Source organism: Acomys minous, assembly GCF_964271855.1.
Source record: "Acomys minous genome assembly, chromosome: 4".
NCBI classification, from domain to species: domain Eukaryota; kingdom Metazoa; phylum Chordata; class Mammalia; order Rodentia; family Muridae; genus Acomys; species Acomys minous.
Window position 1 is genome coordinate 99523863 of NC_140486.1, and position 22885 is coordinate 99546747.

At 54.2% G+C, this 22885-nt stretch overlaps 1 protein-coding gene across 1 annotated transcript; it reads right to left on the minus strand.

Annotated features, from left to right (window-relative positions):
* Nucleotides 1-80: 80 nt before the first annotated feature.
* Nucleotides 81-22130, minus strand: ASIC4 (acid sensing ion channel subunit family member 4). Its single transcript, XM_084780939.1, has 11 exons — nt 21817-22130; nt 20530-21424; nt 4920-5064; nt 4689-4816; nt 4341-4503; nt 3844-3900; nt 1757-1910; nt 1127-1218; nt 968-1047; nt 673-777; nt 81-512 (listed from the first exon to the last, which is right to left on the minus strand). The coding sequence occupies exons 2-11, from the start codon at nt 21109-21111 to the stop codon at nt 399-401; spliced, it is 1620 nt and encodes a 539-aa protein (XP_084637065.1). The 5' UTR covers nt 21112-21424; nt 21817-22130; the 3' UTR covers nt 81-398.
* Between the last annotated feature and the right edge of the window lie 755 nt (nt 22131-22885).

Consider the following 22885-nt stretch of genomic DNA (forward strand, 5'->3'; position numbering starts at 1 on the left):
GACCTTGACTATCCTGTGTCACCCTCCCTTGCAGCCCCACCCTTCTATGTTTGTGTCCCACCCCCACCCAGTCCCTAAATATATACAAATGTACAGAGGGGCTCTGCCAGGGTCCCCCCCCCCTCGCCTCCCCTCCCTCAGGAGCTTCTCTACTCTGGTGTCCAGCCCTTCCTAGACACCCTCCTGGGAGCAGGGAGTGTGGACAAGAAGGACCCTTGTGCAAGGCAGCTGAGCCTGGGTCAGGGAGAGCAGGACCCTACCAGTCCTGGCCTCTCAGTGAGCACCACTCCTTCCCTTAGCCCCTGGGCTGTTCCAGGCCCTTCCGTCCCAGGAGCTGGAGATGTGTGGGGTCTGGGTAGAATCCCAGATAAGTAGGTACTTCCCCACACAGCACCATCCTAGCAAGCAAAGTCTTCAAAGAGGCTTCCTGGGGGGCCGTGGGGGTGATGATGGTTGGGAAGCAGGCTGCCAGGCCCCCCACCCTCGGCACGGCCCCGGCTTGGACAGGGACTCTGTAAAATGAAAAGGAGATGGACAGGACAGTGGTCAAGTTGTGTACTCAAAAGTGTCAGCAATAGCTTTTTTCGTTTACCCTGTGATGTCTTGGGAACTTTCAGGAAGTGGTCCTGGGGAGAGGGTGCTCTCCAGGTCAGGAGGAGAGAGGTCACCCACCTGTTCCTTCAGCTCCTGCAGCCCCAAAGTGGAGATGCCCCCAGTGGATGGCCGCAGTGGGGTCTTGGGCCGTCGCCACACTCTCTTGAGTCTATCCCAGGAGACCTTGCAGGTCAAGGTGGGATGTTAGAATGGGCCTCAGTTTTAGGCCTTGGTGCCTAGCAACTGCTCTCAGTGGGGTTCCCCATGCCCCAACCCAGCCTCTTTAGAGCCAGACCCTCAGACACTTCTAGAACCCTTAGCTCACTGCCCACCCAGGAGCCTGCACCACGCTCTCTTTCCTATATGTCCTTACCTCATAGATGTAGTCAAGGATCTCCAGCAAGGTGAGGATGCTAGCCCCAATGAACAGGCCCATCTGTCCTCCAAGGTCCCCTGAGGAGCAAGAGGGCAGGGTCAGTGGGATCAGGCTGGGCTGATCCACACAGGAGTGAGGGTAAGGGTCCAGGCTTACCCAGCAGGGCTGACAGGCCATAGGCTGCTCGCTGTTCCATGGCTTCAGAAGTTAGGGCCTCGAAAAAGACATCCAGGACCAAGAAGTTCTCCCTGGGAGACATGAAATGACACCTGTGTGTGACTACCGGTCCTCTTGAGGCAGCTGGCAAAGTTACCCCAAAGTCTAGCTGGTCCTGATCTAAGACCCCTATGTGCTGGGGAGCTGCTGACCTCAGACTCCCAAAGGGAGCTAGGTCCAGCTGTGTTAGCTTTGTGGCTCTGCTGTGGTGGTTGTTTGGCTTGGTTTTCTCTGAGAAAGGGTTTCATATAGCCCAGGCCGGCCTTGAGCTCCCTCTGTATCTGAGGAGAAAGACATATAAATGGGTCTAAAACAATGGGATCTGTGCAACGGCAAGAGGTATGTATGTGCAAGGAAAGAAGCTGTGGCAGCTCAGACTTGGACTGGGAAGGACTTTTCCTTGAAGTGGACCAGGCCATAACTCGAGAAGAATGGCAATTAAGACTGTAAATGGCTTTCCTGGCAGGAGACCCAGTAGACACAAAGAGGGCAGCTCATCCCCAGTCTCTATGGTGCCCCAGGCCTTCAGAAGGACTCTGTCCACAAAGCTCAGCTGCGGGCAAGCCTTACCGGATGTAGGCCTCATTGCGGTTGTACTTCCTCGCCAGGTACCTGGCTGAGCCCCTGTTGGGGATCTTGACCATGGAGATCTCTTTGCCGTAGCGAGTCAAGTTGCAGGGTGTGGGACAGAAGCATGGGCCCTGGGAGCCCCCACCCAGGGAGTCTGTAACACAAAGGCACCAATTGCAGCAGGGAGGGTGGCCCACAGGCCCAATAGCTATGGGGACAGGCACAGAGACTCTTGCGCTGGCATGTCTACCCAGAAAGCCAGACCTGCCACCTCCTAGAGCATGCTGACTGGGTCCCTTCAGACCAACTTTAAACAACCCATAGCCTCAGTACTTGCATCTCTCTCTCTCTCTCTCTCTCTCTCTCTCTCTCTCTCTCTCTCTCTCTCTCTCTCTGTGTGTGTGTCTGTGTGTGTGTGTGTGTGTGTGTGTGTCCCCAGCTCCCTGAAACAAGGAGGTGTTATGGCTCAGAAGGAGATTCCAATTAGTCAAAATGGGATCTCAGACAACACAAGCAAGAAGTTAGGGACAGGATGCTGGGATGGGCGGGAGGGGGGATGGAAAGATGGATGGGTGGACAGATGGACCGAACAAATCGACAGGAATCACACACTTGATATGCTAGGATGTCTCTGCTTGCTCTTTCAGGCTTTCACTTTCTTTCTCCTTGCCTTATACCCTGGAGGCTGACCCCTGCCAATCACATCACTTTGACACCTTTGCCCTCTGGCCTTGGTCAGGCAGGTCAGAGAGAGTGTGAGGGCAGAGGGACCCGTCTACTTCTTTCCCAGTCTCTCCAGTTTCCGGGCTAAAGATAGGCAGGGGCTGTGTTTCACTGTTCCTCCTGTGCCACACTGCCATTAGCCAGTACTCTCAAATAGCCCCAGGTGTGCTTGCTCTCTCTCTCTCCTCTCTCTCCTCTCCCTCTCTCTCTCTCTCCTCTCTCTCCTTCCCTCCCTCCCTCCCCCCCCCTCCCTCTCTTCTCCATGATGCCTCCTTCAGGTCTGAGAGTAAAGGTTCCCTGATGTCACTTATTTTGCGGACTGTCCCCATACCTGTGGCTCCCTTATCCAGCTGATCCATCTGTTCCTCTGTTTAATGCTCTTCGATCACACACTTGACAGGTGCAGGTGGGGGCGGGGTATAGAGGAGCGCTTAGTGTGCCCGTCTGCTACTCCAGCATCTCGAATGCATCCCCAGAGACCTGTCAACTCTAGCTTTCTGCAGTGAAGTCTGGTGCCCTGCTGCATCTCTCTCACTCACTCACCTTTCTACCTTGCCTTAAGTCTGTGCTGGTTTCCAGGAACCTCCCTCTCCCACTGTCTGCTCCCTCCCTTGACCTTCGCTTGCATCCCTACTGACCTTTGGGTGCCCTAGACAAAGCATGCTTTCTCAAGCCACACGGTTTTTGAGACATGGGACATGCTATCCCTACTACACAGAACCCTTCAAATCTCAGCTAATATAGCTTTCCATGTATAATTCTCCCTGCCTTTTCAGACTGGGGCTACATGTCCCTCCCTAAAGAAACCCATATTCAAGAACTGTTACATTGTGTTAGCATCAGTCCTTAGTAAGTGTTCATGGGCAGGGCTCTTGGTCCCTCATTCTCCACACCCAGAACAAGTTGGATAGGTCTAGAGAATCAATCAATCAATCAATCAATAATTAGGCAGGTGGGTGGGTGGATGCATGGGTTGATGGGTGGATGGATGGATGGATGAACTGCAACTCACTGAGGCTTCTGGAAAGATGACATTCAGCAACGTATTTTTCCTAGGGCTCAGAGAGAAGTTATCTTACTTTCTCAGAGAGAGAGAGAGTGGGGAGCGAGAGAGAGTTCATTGGCAGAACTGAGATGGGCGTCACTCCCAGTCTTGGGTTCTCTGCAACATCCGCTTGGTCTGTAACCACTTACCCAAGTGTCTGAAGCCCCTAGGACCCCCCCCCCCCCACTGAGGTGTGAGGCAGAGCTCAACTTCAGCAAGACACCTCCTGGGCAGATTGGGAGAAGTGACAAGACACAGAGAAGGGTACACAGAGGGACGAAGAGTGGTGAGAGACAGGCCAGGGGAAGGCAGCACACACCCAGTGTGTGGTCAGCACATTCAATGTAGATGTTTGGCGGGCAGATGGTCTCATTGCCTGAAAGGAGAGAAGAATATTTCTGAGCTCTACAATCCTTTCCCTTCTCCCTTACCACACACCCATGGAGGCATCCACATATATGCGTGTTTGCACATATGCACAACAGATCAATGTATACACACTCATGCATAAAAACAATGAAAATGCATACATACACACACATATAGAATCATACGCTTCCTTAGACAACCACGTGTACACTCTTAAGTTCATGCACACAACCCCAAAACACATGCATACATACAAATATTTATTAGCATGCACACAGCATATGCATACATGCATTCCCAGATATATGAACACATGCTTAAGTATCCAGACATACACATGAGCACATGCTCATGAGTGTAGTTGTGTGTATCTGTTGTGCACGTTTCTGCCCCTGGAAGTTCAAGAGCCCAGAAGAGTGGCACCAAAGACTGGCTGGAGGTGCCCACCTGGCATGTGCACCATCCGGCAGTGGCAGCGCTGAAGCACGGCCTCCTTTTCACAGCGCAGTCGGCAGGCAGACACACTATAGGCTGAGTAGCCCTGAAGCTCAGGCTCCCTGAGCTCGCTTTCCGCCCGGCAGTTGCCCCAAGGCTGGGGCAGATAAGTTAGCTGCAGAGATGGGGGCATGACAAAGTCAAGGCCAAGCATCAAGGCCAGCCCTCCAGTGTCAATAGCCCCAGCAAGGGCCATGGGTGCTGGCAGACTTAGTATCTGCAAAAGGCAGATCTGGCCAGCATCCCTTTGAGCAGAGATTTGCCCTGTGCCCAGCCTAGGGCCTAGCTGGGGATGCTCACCCGCTGTTCCTGGCAGGACACAAAAGTCTGGAAGCCTGGGGACACACCGAACCCCAGCTGGTGGATGTAGGGAGGCTCCTCCTGGCTGTGGATCTGCACCCGGATACCTGCCTCGAATGACGTCTCATCTGTACAGCAGAGATGAGGGGCTTTAGAACCCCCCTCCCAAGTGGGAAGCAGAGCTCAGGCCCCGCCCCTGGGTTGGCGCTTATCCCCTTCCCGCATGCGTACTTGTCTCTCGCCATATGGGAAGGTATTCCTCCTGCTGGATGTCCAGCATGATCTCCAGGCCACTGCCCATGCCACCTGCCCTACTGGGCAGGGAACTCTGAGGATCTGCATTGAAGGTGTAGCACTTCCCATAGCGAGTATAGACCTGGAGGAAGAGAGAACACATCAGCAACAGGACTCTTAATTTTATTTTATTTTATTATTTTTACTTGTGGCAGGTTTTCCTTGTGTAGTTCAGGTTGGACCTGCTCCTCCCCAGGGCCTTGCAGCACCCTAGAAATTCCCCCTACCCACGATCGACTTGCTACACTTTGTTAACAAGAGCTCGCCTTGAATTCACAATCCTACTTTAACCACCCAAGCGCTGGGAGTGCAGGTGTGTACCACCATGCCAGGCTCAGAACTCTTGCTATCCTCCAAAGTCTTGCCCTCCCTCCTCGGCATAAAGGGGTAAAGGGTCCTCCTATTGCTACTTAGTTTTTTGGGGTTTTTTTTTTGAGTCAGGATCCCTAAACTCTGCATCTGTCCAACTCCCACAACAAGTCACAAATGGTCTCCACCTCCTGGGCCTCCCTTCATCTCTCCCTTCTCTCTAGTCTCCACAGAGCAGTCAAAACACTCAAACCAACCATGTCCCAGATTCTAGATCCTGTAGCTCACACATCATGTGGTAAACCTCAGGCACACACAGTAAAAAACTTATTTTATTCTTTGTGCATGTGTGCATATTTACAGGTGAATGGTGCGGCAGAGGCCAGAGATTAGTGTCTGGTATGGTCCTCAGTCACTCTCTACCTTACTTTTGGAGACAGGGCCTTTCTCTGAACATGGAGACCATCAATTTGGTGAGGCTGGCCAGCCAGCCGGGAGCTCCAAGGGTCCTCCTGTGTCCGCCTCCCCACCCCTGGGATTGAATGCACACACCCCAGTGCACACTTTTTACACGGGTGCTGCAGATTAGTCTCTTCCTCATGCTTGCATTGAAAGCCCTTCAACAACTGAGACACTCTGCAGCCCCAATAAAACTGATTTCTCTCCCCCGCCCCCCATACCCCCGGGACAGGGCTTTGTGTAGCCTGGGCTGTCTTGGACTCGCTTTGTAGACCAGGTCACAGAGATCCAACTGCCTCTGCCTCCCAAAGTGCTGGGATTACAGACGTGCGCCACCGCTCCCCGGTATACAACTGATTTTTTAAACAAAAACAAACAATGATAGCTTCCCATTTTCTAGAGAATGAAGTCAGACTCTTTCCCTAGCCTGTGGCCCTGGCCCGTTTCGCCCCACTCCCTCCACTCCTGAATCTGCAACGAACTCAAATATCTGGTACTCCTATTCACCTCAGGCTTCTGTTGTCACCCCCTCTCCAGGAGTGACAGAGCTATCTGTCCTGGGTCCCACTCACCTCAGACCTGAGACATTGTTTCACTGTCCGTTGCCCATATCATCCACCAGAGAGCAAGCTGTACAGGAGTCGGGAGCCTGCATGACATCCCTGCACGTGTCCCATTGTGGGGGCACATAAGGAACTTTCACAAACCTTTATTATCCAAAGCCCATCTCACATCTCCTCGGCGAGTGTTCTCCCCAAAAGACACCAGATGGCGCTAGTGACCCAAAGATGAAGGCACAGACTCAGACCGGGGATTTTAGTGGCTGCTTGGAGTCACTGAGCAGCTGGAGCGGGAGAGCTACTGAGAAAGAGGTGGATTCCAGCCCCCCCTCCCCCCCCACCAGGCTCACCCCGTAGAGACGTGCCCCTGGGTCAAACCCATCACAGGCAGCGCCTCCTCTGGGGGCAAGGGGTCAGCGTGCTCCAACACTACCCCCACCTTTTTCCTTGGGAACGTGTTCACACTGTAAAAGCCGGAAAAGGGCATAAAGTAGTGTGGAGGGAGGTCTCCCCAGGCTTGGCTGCAGCAGAGGGGGCTTGGTTGGCTGAGGGGTGGGAAGTGGAGTTCTGAAGTAATCTGGGGGGACCTCCAGAGACATCTTTTGTTGTTGTTTGTTTTGTTTTGTTTCTGAGACAAAGTTTCTCTGTGTAGCTTTGGCTGTCCTGGATCGCACTAGGCTGGCCTTGAACTCACTCACAGAGATCCACCTGTCTCTGTTTCCCGGAGCGCTGGGATTAAAAGTGTGCATCACTGCCTCTCAGCTTCCAGTGACATCTTGAGGGTAGAGTCCTGTCCTCCCTTCTCTGGGGGGGGTGGGGTGGGGGGGTGGTTAGCTACCTGCAGTTTCATCAACCCTTCTTCTCCACCCCTACCCCCCAACTTCCCACCTACCCCGCCCCCACCCCAACCCCCCTGCCCCCACTCCCCACCCCGCCCCCTACCCTCCAGTATAGCATTCTCCCAAACTGATTTCTGGAACAACAACAACAAAACATGCATAGCAGGCCCCTTGACATTTACAAAACATGAAGACATCCACTGTTACGCCATGTCATCGCACCCAGTGCCTCTGATTTCAGGTGCCTTTAGTGACCTTGGTTACAGAGAAGGAACCTGAAACTCAGAGAGGTGAAGCCACGCAGCAGCCGGTGAGCCAATAGAAGCCACGAGGATGCAGAGTTCCAGCCATTCCCATGATCCCTTGCTGGCATCCTCCCATCCCAAGCCCATCCAGCTCCCACCCCAGGATGGAAAGAGACAGGATGTGCTTCATGCTGGACCTTCTTTTCTTTTGTTCCTCTTTCCCTTCAGCTCTGGTCGGCAGCCCTTTCTTCTCAGTACTATCTGCCTTTCTATTCCTCCTCACCTGTCCCTCCCCAGCTTCAGGGTCCCAACCCTTGCCCCACTCCCCTTCCCCACTACCTATGCGCTCCATCATGGCATGTCCCTGTCGGGCAGGCGTGGGCATCACAGACACCTTAGAGCATCACAATATTCCAGGCATGTTAGGTTAGGGGCTCAGTCTAATTGAATCATCACAACTAACCCAGGGGCAGAATTTTTCTCTCTCCTCACTCTGCAAAGGAGGAGACAGAAGCTCACTCAGAGACCTGGACCAGTTTGCAGAGGTCTCCAAGATCATCGCTTCTCAAACGCCAATTTGTGCCCAGATCCCCTTTGTAAAGTGCTGGTTCCGGTTTAATACGTGGAGGTAGATGAACTCCCAGAAATGAAATTCTGCTTTTCCACAAACCTGCTGATCCGTGGACCGCACAGTAAGTAGAAAGGTCCAGATGAACAAGGCATGGTGGCACAGGCCTGTAATCCCAGCAGCTCTGGACCAGTGCAGGAGAAATGTGTGTGTGTGTGTATACATACATACATACATACATACATACATACATATTCATGGCCTGCCTGGGCTACAAACTGAGTTCAAGGCTAGCTCTAGCAACTTAGTGAGACCCTGTCTGAAAATAAAAAGTAAAGAGGGCCAGGAATCTAGCTCAGCGGGAGAGTGGTTGCCGGGGGGAGGTCCTAGGTTCCCTCTCTGGCACCGAAACGGAAGATAATAGAGATACGAGAGTCAAGCAAGACAGCCTGGGCCTAATCACGGCCTCTCAGGACATGACTGGAGAGAGAGGAACCTGAAGTGTGCAGAGTGTTGGGCTCTTGGCTCCCTGGTGACGTGGGAAAGGCAGACACAGGGAATGCAGATGTGCCCAACATCTTCCTGTTTCAGGCCAAGAAGATGCTGGAACCAGCTCCTGCCTGCCGACTCAGCGGGTTTGAGTGCACGCTTGAGTTGGGAGGATAAAGGAGGCCCAGGCTATGTGGCGGGAAAAACCCGGGTCTGTGTTGCTCACTCGTGTGCACCACGATCATCTCACCGCTTAGCCTCACTTGTGAGTTTTCCAACTCCCTGAAGCCTGGAGTCCCGCTTTGCTCTTAGCATTCCTAAAGTCCTGCAAGGTTAGCAGGAGGAAGGGCGGAGGGCACACACGATCAAACATCCTCATTTTGTCCCAGATCCAAAGTTTCTCCTTCTTTTTCTTTTTTCCTTTTAGAATTTCATACATGAGTACATGTCTCAGGTCTCTTGAGAAGTGCTTTTGATAGCTCTCTTCCTTGGAGCCTTCATGCAAGGCCCGTGAGACAATTTTGTTGTGCCCCCGTGCGCCCCCCCTCCCCCGCCATGAAGGATGAGGTAACTGAAGCTCAGAGAGAGAGAGAGAGAGAGGTTTGCTAAGCGAGCGAGCACAGCAAGCAAGGGGCAACAGAGCTTTGAACAGGATGAGGCCCTGTGTACAATACAATCAGTACTTGTGAAAGACCTGGTGTGGGCTCAGTGGGTGAAAGATGGTTCGGGGGTTCCTAGCCCTGCCTTGGTGGAGCTGTACTGCAGGTTTATATTTCAACATATGTACACAGGCACACACTACTGGACAGTGAGGGAAGTCCCCTGCAGGATGGTGCTTATCCCTGACTTGAGAAGAGTTGGTTACCTGACAAATGGGCTGGCGAAGTAGTTGTATCCTGGGGGACGGAGGCAATGAGTGACACAGAAGGTGAGGGCAAGTAGTCCAGGTCCCAAGGACCCACTACAGAGAATGGTCAGGCCAGACTGGCAGGACTGGGCCACCTGCACAGCTTGGGTCAGGCCCCACTGCTGGGAAGAGCACGTCGTTGCCCCGGAGACAGTCCCTGGCCCAGACAGTGGTGGTGGAGCCAGCCACCAGCTCCTAAGTAGTAGAAATCTGGTAGCAGCACAGCCCACAGCTTCTTCCATGGAGACGGCACGGCTGTTCAGCCACAAGGTCCCACAGGCTGTCCACTGCTCCCTCCCCACGGACTGGCCTGGAAGGAAGATGTGTATACAAGAGTTGAGCACCTAGGGGGACCCATTACAGAGAGGGTTGGTGCAGGCCCTGATGGTGGAAGGGCCATCTTCAGATAACCTCAGCTTCTAAGCTCTGCTCACGAGGCCTTGATCCTATCAGAGTCCTATAACCGCCTGTCTTGGCTTCAAATCCGATGCTACCAGTCCTAGCTGGAGTGTGTGACCTCTTAGAATTTCCCTGAGATGCAGGTGGATGGTCCACAGGCAGGACACACTAGGATCTCTCTACTGGCTTTCTCTAACCCTCTACTGGTCCCTGTCTGACTATCTCTCGCCCTGCAGAGGCCTGAATCACTGCATGATTCCATCTCTCTCTCTCTCTCTCTCTGCTTCTGTAGCTCCCTGGGTCTACCTCTTCTGGGGCACCCAACCAATCATCTCTCTGGACTCAGTTTCTCTGCTCCTCGCCCTTGGCCAGCCTGTTTATCATCCCAGCATCCCTTGCTCTCCCACAGCCCAGATGCCATCTGGCCTCTGTCCCTTGCCCTCTGTCCCTCTGTCCCATTTGCTTTTCTCTTTGTCCATTCTTGCACTTGAGTACTCAGTTTCTTGTCTTCCTCCTAGATTTTTCCTCTGTGCCTGAAGTTGCCCTAATATCCTCCCTATTCTCTCCCCCTCCCCATCAGCCTGAGACAATGATCAGGAGGAGCTGGAAGGGATCTGTCCAGAGCTTGCTTCCCTGAGCGATGACTTCTCTCTCAGCCCTCTGAGCTCCATCCATCCACAGCTCCCATTTCCCAAGATAGCTCTCCCTGCCTGGCTGCTGGCTGCCCCGTCACCAGCCCTCCCTAGCTCCTCTTCCTCCCTGTAGCAGCAGGGTTAATAGCCAATTAGTAGGGCCAGGGCTCAGCTATGTGGGAGAAGGCCCTGGGCCTCCAGGAGATAAGAAGGAGCCAGAAGCAGCAAGGACCAGGCAGCTAATCCCTCCGCTAATCTGCAGCCTGGGCTTTATCTCCACCGCCTTCTGGGCACCCAGCTTCTGCCAAGACCCCAGCACCTCCCTCCTAGCTACTTCTCTGTGGATGCTAGTCCCTCTCCTTTATCCCTTTGCCCTCCTCTGTGAGGTCCACCCCCCTATGCCTCCTTTTAAGTTCCCTGGAATGAACTCCCCTTCACCCTGCCGTACCCCAGAGTCCACTGTGAGCCAAGAGAAGGGTTTGGATGCACCTGCATCTGGCCATGACTAGCATCTCAGGTGGGAGAGCTCCTAAGCCATGACTTAGGATGACCCAGGATGCAGGCTCAGTGCTTCATTCTTCTCTCTCCTCTCCGGGGTCAAAGGGAAAAAAAACCCTCAAATTCTTGCATGTCTATGCTGGTCAGAAACTTGGGATCACTCAGACCACCTCTATCCCATTGGGCAAAGGCTAAACCGGAAGCCACGAGATGCCAGCTCCCCACCCAAGAACACGCACAAGTAATATCCTGTATAACCCAGCCAGCTTCCCCAACCAGTTCGGCATTCTTCGTTAGTTTTGTCACCTCCCGGGGAGTCAGGAGATCCTGAGTCCAACTGCCTGTAACCTGGGTTAGTAATTTTTTTCACTTTTCTAAATCTCAGTTTTCTCTTCTGTCAGATGGAACCTTCCAGAGAATTTCTGTCTGACTTGTTTCATGGGGTAGTTGTTAAGTCTCAAAGGAGAAAAAGTAGCAAGCCCAAAGGCAAGTACCTGTAATCCCAGCTACTTAGGAGTCTGAGGCAGGAGGATGGCTTCAGCCCTGGAATTTGGGGCAACATAGTGAGAATCCCCTTAAGTAAACATGTAAAGTGAAATCATATCCATGACTCCCCAGCACTGGTCTGCGGTGTTGGAGTTAGAAGCCTCAGAACATGGCAAGAGTGTGGAGCCTGACAAAGCAAGAGTTCAAATCCTGCCTCTTCCACCAACCTTTAACAAATAACTATGATCAAGACAGTGATCAAGAGCTGGGTGCCTGACAATCTCTTTAGACCTTGGTTTGCACCTCCGTAACAGGCAACCAGCAATTCCTCCCCCTCAGGTTAGGACTGCAGAGATAGGAGAGATAAACTCCTGAGTGATTCATGGCGGGGGTGGGTGGGTGATGGGGGGGGTGATCTAAGGAAGGGAGCTCTCAGCCAGACAGCACAGCAGGTCCATCTTCACAGGGTATCCTGCCGCTTGGTAAAATGACCAGCATGGAGTGTTTTCGGAGCAAAACTCACACAGGCTCTTCCATCCAGCAGATGGGAAGCTCAGCCTGCCTCACCTCCAGAACTTGTACTTATTGACGTCTGTGGAACTCAGACTCGGTCATCTAACTTTCCCGAGCCTCCATTTTCCATCTGTGAAATGGGAATAAAACCAGGTACCCTTCAAAGGTGGCACGAGGAAAGAGATAATTATATAAGACACTAGCCACAGCTAATTTTCTGAATGCCTGCTCTGAACCCAGCACAGATCTGAGGACTGTACATAAGTGAACTCTTTAATGTTCAGGGGGAAAAAAAAACGATAGAAGCTGTTCTCATCGTCCCCAGTTCACAGACAAGATGGTAGAGGCACAGAGGAGGTAAGAAACTTTGCCAGGGTCACGTGATGTAGCGGAGCAGAGAATGGTGGAACAACCCGTGCGCGTCAGGCAGTTTTCCTTAAGCCTTTACAATGTGTCAGGTGCCGTGTTTGGCTCTGGGAATACATGCCAGAACAGAGCAGTCTTCCTCAAGGAGTTTGCTGTCTGAAGTGGAGCCATGCATTCATTCAAAAACCTGATTGCCTACACCACGTGCCGTGCCACGCATATTCAAAGTGCCAGGTCTACAAGAGGAAACAGAACACACAAACCTAACAATCACACTAATAGATACTACTGGCTGTGCTCCGTGTTGTGATGGAGATCCCAGCCAAGGCTGCTGCTGATACAAGAGGAGTTTGTGTCATGTGGGAGGGTTAGGGACAGCTTCCGTTGAGCAAGCTGGCTGGCCCACACCCCAGCAAGGCCATCAGACACAGCTGCCTCCTCCCCTTCCAATAGGTCTGACAGTAGGCGTGTATCTCGGGTAGGGATACTGGTCAACACAGTTCTCAGTGCCCAATGCCAGCCACAGGCTTTTCAAAGAGCCTTCCTCCCTAGGGCCAGTCTGGGAGTGGTGGTAGTGTTTGTGAGAACGGTGGTGGCTGGGAAGGAGGACTTGGGTAGGGTCCAATGGCCAGAATATTGAATGAGGGCACAGGAAGTGTTTGGAATGGGGAGCTCAGGGCTGCTTCCCAATCGGAAGGCAGCGGCAGCGGGACTCCTGGACCCAGGTAACCAGTTAAACCTGTTCCAGGGCAGCCATTGCCTAAGCACTAAACCCCAGCAAGACAATTTTACAGGCGATAATGTTTTCAATAGGTAACTAAGACCTTCCCTGGCATTTCCACTCCTTGATGCAAACAAAGCTGTAGAAGAGTTTAGCACTCACAGTTGGTGGGCCGGAGTTTTCAATTCCAACAAGACTTGGAGGGACCTGGAGTAGGAGTGTGTGTGTGTGTGTGTGTGTGTGTGTGTGTGTGTGTGTGTGTGTGTGTGTGTGTGTTTTGTACATCCTATGGACGAGTGGGTGGGCGCCCATCAGGAACGCCCTGGACGTACTTCTGGCAGTGCAGGCCTAGCTGCTGGTGCCGCACCGCGAGGCCGCACCCACGGGCAACGCTCCACACAGGCTGCCTCTCTGGCGGGGCAGGCATCCATCACAGAGCAAACGCCCTCCCTCCCTCCCTCTCCTTCGGGCTCCTCGGCTCTCCTCCCTGGGTTCGCCTCATTTGCATTCCCTCGGCTCCCGGCTCCTCGGCAAAGTGACCTCCGTGCACACAGCAGCGCCAGAGGCTTCCACCGTGGAGGGAGACACCGTCGCCCGCCGCTCGCTGCTGCCGGGGAGGAGATCAGAGGGGCGGGAGTAAGGACAGCGCTGACCAGGGTGGACGGAGCTCTGGGCTAGATAGAGCTGGGCGTGGCCAGTGAGCCTGGAAACTACCGAGTGGCCTGGTACTGAGGTGACGCTGAAAGAACTTGAGTCAGATTTGAACCCGTGACCTCAGTACCTAGCCCCGCTGGGGTGAAATGTGGAGGTCCCTCACCCCGAGGTCCGGGCTGCTGTGCCCTAGAAATGAAACCTCCTTTTGAAACCAGAGGCTCCCAAACAACCCCATCACCATTCGCATTCCCACTAGAGAGAGGCCTGCCCCAAGGTACTGTCGCCCAGGAGGCTCCAGCCTTCCCCCATCTGCCCAGTCCCGTCCCCACTCCCCTGGCCAGCCAAGCTGCCTCCCCCCGCCCCCCTCTTGGTATTTACACCTTTCACACATTTGTAAGCTATTATCCTGTCCACGCTTAGTCACCGCTGAGCCAAGCGCCACGGATTTAGCTCCTTTAATCTTTCCTCCTAAATCAATCCTCCATTTCCCCTTAATCATCCCGTGGCTCCTCTCTGAACTCTCGCTGCTGCCTCGCCTGCCGCAGCCCATGCCTATCTCTCTGGAACTGCTCCCCCTCCAACCCAAAGCGGTGTCCCAAGGGCACTGTGAACATTTAGGGGGGGGGGAGGTGGATGGATTTTCAGCCCTGCTACCCCCTGCTTGGGAGACAAGGGAAGAAAAAACGCGGGCGTTCCTGGCCCTTTCTGGAAGATGCACAGCGCACAGCCTTAGACCTTTACTCTTCTCAGCCTCAGGCCCTTCCTGCTCACCCCCACAGCACAGGGGTGTGGGTGGAGGAGTGGGAGGGTGGTGCTCTGAAGTCCCTAAGCCTCTGTCACAGTCCACCAAATGCAAAAATGATGACAAGAAAATGCACGATTCTGCCAGATGAGGTCCTCTTTCTGCTGTCCATTGAGCTGGCTGTCCCTAAAGGAGGTGGGTACAGCAGAGGCAGGAAGAGCAGGGAAAGCCAGTATCCCCCAATCTGAGATTGCTGTCTTCCTCCTCTTCCAGGGATGCTGCTCATCTCTCCTGGACCATCTTTGGGCTCTACCCCCACTCACTCCTCTCTTTGTCCAGGATTGGGTCCAGTAGCGGAGAGCTGGACTTTCTCTGAGATCTCTAGGATTCTCTGACCCTTTCTGCCCCTCAGCCCAGACCTGGCTCAGGCAGCCCTGCTCTCCACCACAAGAGGGGGCAGGTTCCTCCTGGAAGCCCAAGGGCAGGAATGAGGGTCCATGAAGGATGCTAGAAGGGGTACGGCATGGGGGCCATTTCTTCAGATGCTAATCAGCATCTTCCAGCAGTGCGAGAAGCTGGGTTGATAATGAGCCCAGCTCGGGGCTGATTCTTGATTAATGAAGAGGCCACAGGGCTTCTTGAGTGGGGCCGGGTGGGGCATGTCTCTCACGACCCTCCCTACTGCCCTTGAAGACCAGCCTTCTGTGACACTTTTCCGTGCCCTTCCCTTCAGGTTTACTACCTTAATCTGGTCCACCAACTTCATTGCCAATGCAGCCGGACTAAAAGCGCCCCCTCCAGGACGACTCGACGAACAACAGCCAGTGCCAAGTAAAGAGGTGTGCAGTGCCTGGGTTCTGTAATCTGAGCTGTGTAGGCAGCCTACAGGGTTGTTAAAATCGGGGAACTTTTTTTTTTTTTGACATAAACTAGATTTGGAGCTGGAGCTTCTTTTGGTACCACGGAAGACCACTGACACCCTTACACGGTCAATAGTTAGTTGGAGCTGAGGCTAAGACCCCACCTTTCACCCTATGTGCTCTCACTGGCTCCTCCCTTCTAGCTCAAGGAAAGAGCAGCCCTCATACAGAAGTTCACTGAATGGGCACAAGGTTCACACTTCAGGATATAATCGGACCATAGGGACAAAGGACTGGCTTTGGGGTTCAGGCAGACTTAATAAAGTTCATCTGGTAGGTAAGAGGCCTGGACCTACATCCGGAGGAATGCTCCCCACCCCCCACCTTATAGCGCCAAGGGTTATAGGGAAGGTCTGGAGTTGGGATGTGAGCATGGAGTAGCCCCTCCCATAGACAATGGCAGAGGTAGAGCCTGTCAATATCGGCCTAACTGCAATTAGACAAGAGCAAAAGCTAAGGAGGAAACAAATGGAGGGAGGAGATTGCTAAAGAGCCCCAGATTGGGAGTCAGGGCAACCAGAGTAGTGTAAGGCTTGCATGAAGTCCTAGTTGCCTCAGAGCTGTCCTGGGTATCAGATAGGGAGGGCTGTGAGGGGTGGGGGAGGGCAGGGGGGGACTGCCCAGCTGGAAGAGGCCTTGTCTAATTGTGCCTGATTAGTAGAGAGGAAGAGAACAGGGCGAGTGATTAATAGTCACGGCAGTCACCAGCGTGTGGGGAAGGAGGGTTGGGAGGGGGAGGGAAGCTGAGAGCCAAGAGGGGATGGAGAGAGTGGGGCGCCCATGGGGCCTGAGCCTCCTATCCTTCTAGGGCATTATCTGGACCCTTGATCCTGGGGGGGGTCCTAATGCGGAGCTGAGACCTGCCCCCACCTCTTGAGGGATTCCCTCCTCCTTCCTGCCTCACTTTTCAGACAGGGGCACGGAAGGGAAGAGACCAAGGTCATACCTGCCTGTGGAGAAAGAAGTATCTGCACTCACATGGTGCTTTCAGACACCCCCAAAGCCTCCTACCCCAGGACACTGGCTCAGTTGAACCTGGGACCTCAGCTTGCCTTCCTAGCACAGCCCACAAAGCATCAGCATCATACTTATACCCTTTTGTCCCATCAGTAATTCCAGCCTTGCCTCAGCAGGGCAATCTGAACCTTACTCACCCTGTGTGTTGCCCCAAGACAACACAGGCTGGTTGCACACACCAATTCACATTTCAAACGCTTAACAGCCACATATGGCTAGTGACTAATCGGGCTAGAACGATTCCATCATGATAGAAGGTTTCTTGTCTAGCACTGACCTATAGAGTACATGCGCATAGGTACGTGTGTGTGCTCGCTTGAGAAGGCTATGGCCACATAGTGGACATCGAGGATCTGAGGGCTACTGGGGGAAGACTAGGGGATGGAGAGTGATGTTGCTCTGGAGCAGGGATCAGAAACCATCAGGCAATACTGAGAACAGTGAGGTTAAAAGATGGCCAGGAGCTGAGATGGTGGTGTTTGTGCGGAGTGTGTGCATTCCGTGTGTGCCAGGCAGGGTTGCTGTGAACTCTTTTCAGGCATCTTACCGCCACAACCACCCCATAGACCACATAACGAATACACAAATGGATGCTCAGAGAAGCGTTTTTGGATTCCTCAAGGCCGTCAACTGAATAGAACCGAGTGAGGTTCAAGTCCAAGGGATGGGACAGCCCCAGAACTCGCACATGGTGTAGTGTCCCCCTGCTGAGAGGAGGCGCTGGCTTTTGGGGCCACCTTTGTATTTGTACAGACCAAGCGGTGAAGGCTAGGGAGAGAGTGACTGCCTTCTACCAAGCTGATGGGCTGAGAGTGAGCCATGAAGGGAGAGGGAGACCCAGGGCTTGGCACACAGCTGGGGCATAGTGGAAAGGAGGGGAATGGAGCCCCCTCTACAGTGTCAGGAGAGAATTGAGTGATGGTGAAAGGATGAGGTAGATAGAAGTGCGAGTGAGCTAGTGTGAGGCTGAGTGGAGGGGAAAAGGGGAGAGAAGAGCTGGGGGCCTTCGTGGAGGGCAGTGGCGTGGAAAAGGCCACAGCGCTGCACCTTCAGCACCCTTGCCTCTCTTCTCTCTCCTCTCCAAACCTTGGGCATACTACCTCATCCTTTAAGCCTTCTCAGCCTTCTTTTAGCCCAGAGTGCTCTCTCTCTCTCTCTCTCTCTCTCTCTCTCTCTCTCTCTCTCTCTCTCTCCCTGAACTTAGGCTCTTACTGTCCATGCACCTCATCTGGCAATTAATCCTGGCACCTTATGACATCGCCTGCATGGCCGATTAACTCTTGCATGGTTGCTTAAGCTTGTGAGCATCCCTGTTCCTTTTCTACCAGGAGACTGAAGGCATCTTGAAGACAGGGCTTGAGGACCACGGCTTCCCTTCTTTGCTGTCTCCCATAGATCCTAGCAAGGAGCCCAGCGTTTTGAGTGCCTGACTAGAAGTAACACGAAGGGATATTTGGGAGCGTGGGGGTGAGAGCGATTTCAGTGGTACCAGAAGCAATAGCAGCAGCTTAGGGGACTGGGGGAGGGCACATTACCCAGAGTAAAAATAGGCTGGAAAATGTGACATTTATTAACTTGGATTCCGGAGGAAAGGTCACAGCAGAGTGGGGAGTGGGAAGGAGGAAACAGGGAAGGCAACAGAAAACACATAACAGCCCCTTACTTAAGCCTGTCTGTCACCATCACTGACCATTTCACCACCCGCTCTCTGGCAGGTGCTACCTCAACCGGCTCACATTTTCATATCCTCAGCAAATCCCACCCCCCTCCCTGAAATGCCCACTGTGTACCCTGTATCCTCACCACACAGCTGAATTGTGGACTTCATGTCCTTACCAGAGGCCTCAAATGTTGGCTTCATCTCCAGACTCCCCCAGGCAACACATCCTGTCTTCTCCATCTCCATGGGCCCCAGCCTGGTTCCTAACTGTCCCAGTACTCCAGGAGGAATTATATGATGCTGGGGGGTGGGATGGGGGGGTGGGCAGGAGGCTATGAGTCTAGGCTAGGATGGCCATGGGAGAACAGGAACCTCAAAGGGGGAATTCTGTTCCCCAGTGCTTGCTTTGCACCACATGCACTGATGTTCCAGGAACAGCCCCACAGCAGAGATCCGCAAGCTTCTACCCTCGCTGTCCAGCCCCAGGGTACCAAAGGACCAAAGGAAAGCTATGTTTGCCCCGCCCCCAGTCATCCCCAGGATTTTAGGGACTCAGCTTTGGACTGGGGAATCCTTGCCCCTGTATTCTTTGGACACCTCTTATCCTAACAGAAACCCTCTGTCACCTTCCCGTCACTTCCTAAGTGCCCTCCATCTCTCCTCCATTGATGTGTGTCATCATTACCCTTCCCTTTTCCTGCCCACCCCAACGGGAGCTAAGACACAAACTCAGGGACACAAAGACCCCATTGATTTCTGCCCAGCAGCACCTGCTGAGACTGAGATCCTCCCCACCCCCTTCACAGAGGGGTGAGGCTGCAAGACAGGCATCCCACGGATCCCAAAGGCCACACTTAGACTCTACACATCACTTCTTTTCTAGGGACTCTCCTGGCTTCTGGTTTTGGAGAATGGTATTTTATTTTCCTAGAAGACAGAGTGTTTAGCCAGACAACAGGCTGATATTCCCTAATTCCACTCCTGGTACAATCTCCTCCGCCTCACCTGCCCCTCTTTTCATGTTAATTCCTCCCACCGAACTCACCCACACAACCCAAAGCAAGAGGCCCTAGACACTGCAGGCATGGTGGAGCCAGGAACCCTGTTAATGCGTGTTTCCTGGTAACACTGAGGCAGGAGGGAGAGCTTGTGGGTGAGGAGCTAGGCTCTTAGGAGGGAAAGTACCCATTGCTGCTGGAGGCTGGGTGTGAGTGGGCACCACCATGACACCATACATTTGCTCACATACCAGGCAATAGCCAAAAGGATGAACCCCCCCCCACCCCCACCCCACCCCCGCTGCCCTACACACAGGTACATAGAGATAGGCGTCAACTGGGGACTGGGGACAGACTGAAGCACACTGTGAATAATAGCTTGTGAGAGTGGGTGAAAGGAACCCCGAGAGACCTGACAGTGTCTAAGACACACCTTCCACACTCACACCCCTTACTGTGGGAGGTGTGCAAGGGTAGCAGGCAGGAGCTGGCACTCCAGTTCTGGCAAGGGTACATGTGTTTGTGTTCACATACATGAGGGTGCCAGATGTCTTCACTTGGAGAATGGGGTGGGGGGGGGAGCAGAAGTTGGGGTAAATTGGGGTGGGTATGTATGTCAGGAGCTGGGATGACATCCTCAGCATGACCCCCATCCTTGGCAGCTATGAGCTGGGGTTCAGGCATGGAATGAGTAGCTCTCTGGCTGTGTGGGTGTGCAGGTGTGCATATGAGTGTAGTGACAGGGACACTAAATGTGCATGACAGGGAGTATGCAAGGAAACCATGTCCCTGAGCAGTAGGAGTGTGTGTGTTCATGTGCCAGCTCCGAGGGTGAGTTATGCACATAGAGGGGATGAGTGATTCCCAGTGTGAGAGCCAGAGCCAGGCAGGGGAGCAGCAGGAACAGGGGCTGGAGGGAGGGGGGGGGCACTGGCAAGCAGAGACGACCAAGGGGAGCATGAAAGAGGGATGTGTGAGGGCGGCTGTGAAAGGGTGTGTGTGTGAAAGACACAGACGAAAGAGACTGGCACCCAGTGTACACAAGAGCATCTCCATCCAGCTGGCTGGCTGGCTGGGCCAGCTCCCCAGAAGGCAACCCCTAGTCCTTCCTTAGACAGGGACACCTCTCCCCTCTAGCAACCCTCTCCCTGTCACTTTCATTTGGTGGGAAGAAGAATCCAGTAGCCCCAGAAGAAAATGGAAACAAGAGGAAAGTGGAACTCGGTCTGTCTGGCCTTGGGATGAAGACCAGCTTTCAGGACCCTGAGCCCATCCCCAGGAATGCCCCTGACTCCCACCCCTAAGCACTGCAGCAGCAGCAGCAGCAACAGCAGCAGCAGCAGCAGCAGCGGAAGAGCTGTACCACCCGGGGTAAGCCCTTCTGAGCATCCACTGCTCTGGGGCTGAGGAGCCTGAGGGAAACACCATCTGTGGGAGACACGAGGCCTGCCTCTGGTGGCAGAAGGAAGGGAAGCCCTGTTGAGGATGCCCTCACGTACCACCCTTCACTCTCACATCAGCCTCTGGCTACCCCAGGGTTAGGTAGCCCAGCTAGTAGAACTCACCACAGAGAAGTTGCTGGCGGAGCAGTGGTGCCCACTGAAGTTGCAGCTCTTGAGCATGTCAGCAAGCTGGTGGCCAGTGCGGTTGAGGATGTCTACCATGTCAGGCTCTGGGTAGCGAAGGCCAGCTGCACGGTGCCCATCCCGGTCTTTGGGGGGCAGCCCTGTCAGATTGGCCAGGTGGAAGATATCAGCATCGCTGAGTGCCGAGTGCCGGAAGCGGTTGATGTTGCAGAGGGTGACAGCCGGGAAGCCCGCCACTGGTGCTGGGGCAGCAGGGTCCACGGCTACCAGGTGAGGCCGGGTCAGGTAGCCCCTGGCCAGGCTGGCTGCCTGGTACAGGAAGGCAGCCAGTGAGGTGAGTAGGGCCAATGCCCACAGGGTTCTGCGCAGTCCATGGGGGCCTGGGCCACAGGCTCGGCCCAGCCCATGCAGAGTGCTGGTGCTGGCAAAGGTGGCCAGGTCCCTAGGGGCTGCTGGCCCCTGAGCAGCCCCCAGGAGGCTCTGCTCATCCCCTGCCTCCTTCTCCTTGGGTTTTGCATCCTCCTCAGCAAATTTGATTTTGCACACAATCTCGATCGGCATCTGTCCCCGGCTGCTGGGACTGGCCAGAGCCTTGCTGCTACTTACTGTCCCTCCCTGGACAGCAGCCTTGGTGCCCTCCGGAGTGGTGGTAGTGGCAGCGGTTGCTCTTCTAAACTCAGGACAATCAGGAAGAGGATGGGGACAGGGTGGGGGCCCGAGGTGGGGGCGTCACTCCCACTCCCAGCAGCTCCGCAGCCCCGGCGCTGCCTCTGCCGCTGCTGCCTCTGCTGCCGCTTGTCTCTCTCCTCGATCGCCGTCTCCTTGTGGCTTCCCTTATCAGCACCCGCACAGCTGTCAGCCCCTGCGTGTGTCCCTGCGAGCAAGCGAGTGAGCGAGGGAGCAAGCGCTGCTCCGCCACGCCGCGCAGCAGCCCCAGCCGCTCCGCTCAGCATGTGCTCTGGAGCCCACCCCGTGCTTAATAATTCAGGACATGTCAACAGCGTTTCACCGTCGGGCACTGGCACGGGGAGGCAGGAGCCAGGCCAGGGAGGGAAAAACCCCACCCTACCCCAGCCCAGGATGGACATCCTAGGATTAAGGGTGCTTCTGAAACTCTCGATATACCTTAGTCAATTATGGGGGGCCCAGATAGCCCAGTCTCAGGCCAACCAGGGATTGATGCTCTATGCTCAGAGTACTCAGCCCATGCCTTGTCACTTTTTTTTCTGGACCACACCCCACAGAAGAAGGGTCAAGCAACCCCACCTCCTGACTTCCTTGACGCCTCATGCCAGCCTGCAGCTGCTCTCACTGCCCTACTCACAGTAGCTTCCAGAAACTCCTTGAGAGAGCCACTTGTTTGAATGAGGGAAGGAAGGAAGTGGAGGACAGGCAGGATAGACTAGGAGACAACTGTGGCTTCGCACAGACTGCTCTTTCCTAGAGCCCTACTGCTGATCTCTGCATCCACCACACCCCCACTTGCTCTAGGAAGGGACACTGGCTCCCTTTCTCTGACTTTGGCCCCCAATCCCACTTCCAGTCAGTCTTGTGACTGAAGCAGAGGCCACCCTGGCTGACTAGCTCATCTGTAGCTGCTTTATCACTCCTAAGGTCTCCAAAGCCCTTGCGATGACCAGGCTTGGGGGAAAAGGAGGGAGCTGGATGAGCCAGGTCCAGGAAGCTAAGAGCTCAGAGGCAGGGGAGAAGGGAATGAAGAATCCAGAGGAGGTAATGGAACAGTGGGAGCTTCAATGGAAATGCTAGACTAAGGAAACCAGTGCCCAGGATGCTCTGCCCCTGGCAGAGCCAGGCGGGGGATTCCCCGCAGGCTGCTATCTTGAGGGGGACTCAGGTATGTGAACTGCTATCACAAGAGGTGAAAGCCCCACTTGGCTCACCAGGAAGGGGTAAGTTGTACCTCCCACTTGGGGATAGCAAGAATCGTCTACTTGTGCCCCTTGGGGGGGCGTGTCAAAGTGTGAGTCCTCAGGGAGGAGAGGAAGCACTTGTCCTGGGAGGAAAGGGGGGGCTGATTAATCGGGGTGCTAATGAGCAGCAGGGAGAGGAAGCTCAGAGGGGAGGGGGAGGCGGCTCCATCGATCCAAGCCGCGGAACCAGCAGCTGAAAAAAAAAAAAAAGTGAGAAGGGAATCGATCTGAGGGAAACGGCAGCTGCTGGGGATTAGAGCCCGAGGTCCGCGGCACTGCCCAGCAGCCACCCCTCCCCTGCGTCAGCCTGGCCCTGCAGTCTCAGGATGGCCCTGAGGGAGGGTCGCCAGCACAGCTCTCCTGGAGTTCAAGTTGCTGCTCAGCCCACCCTGGCTGCACGGTTA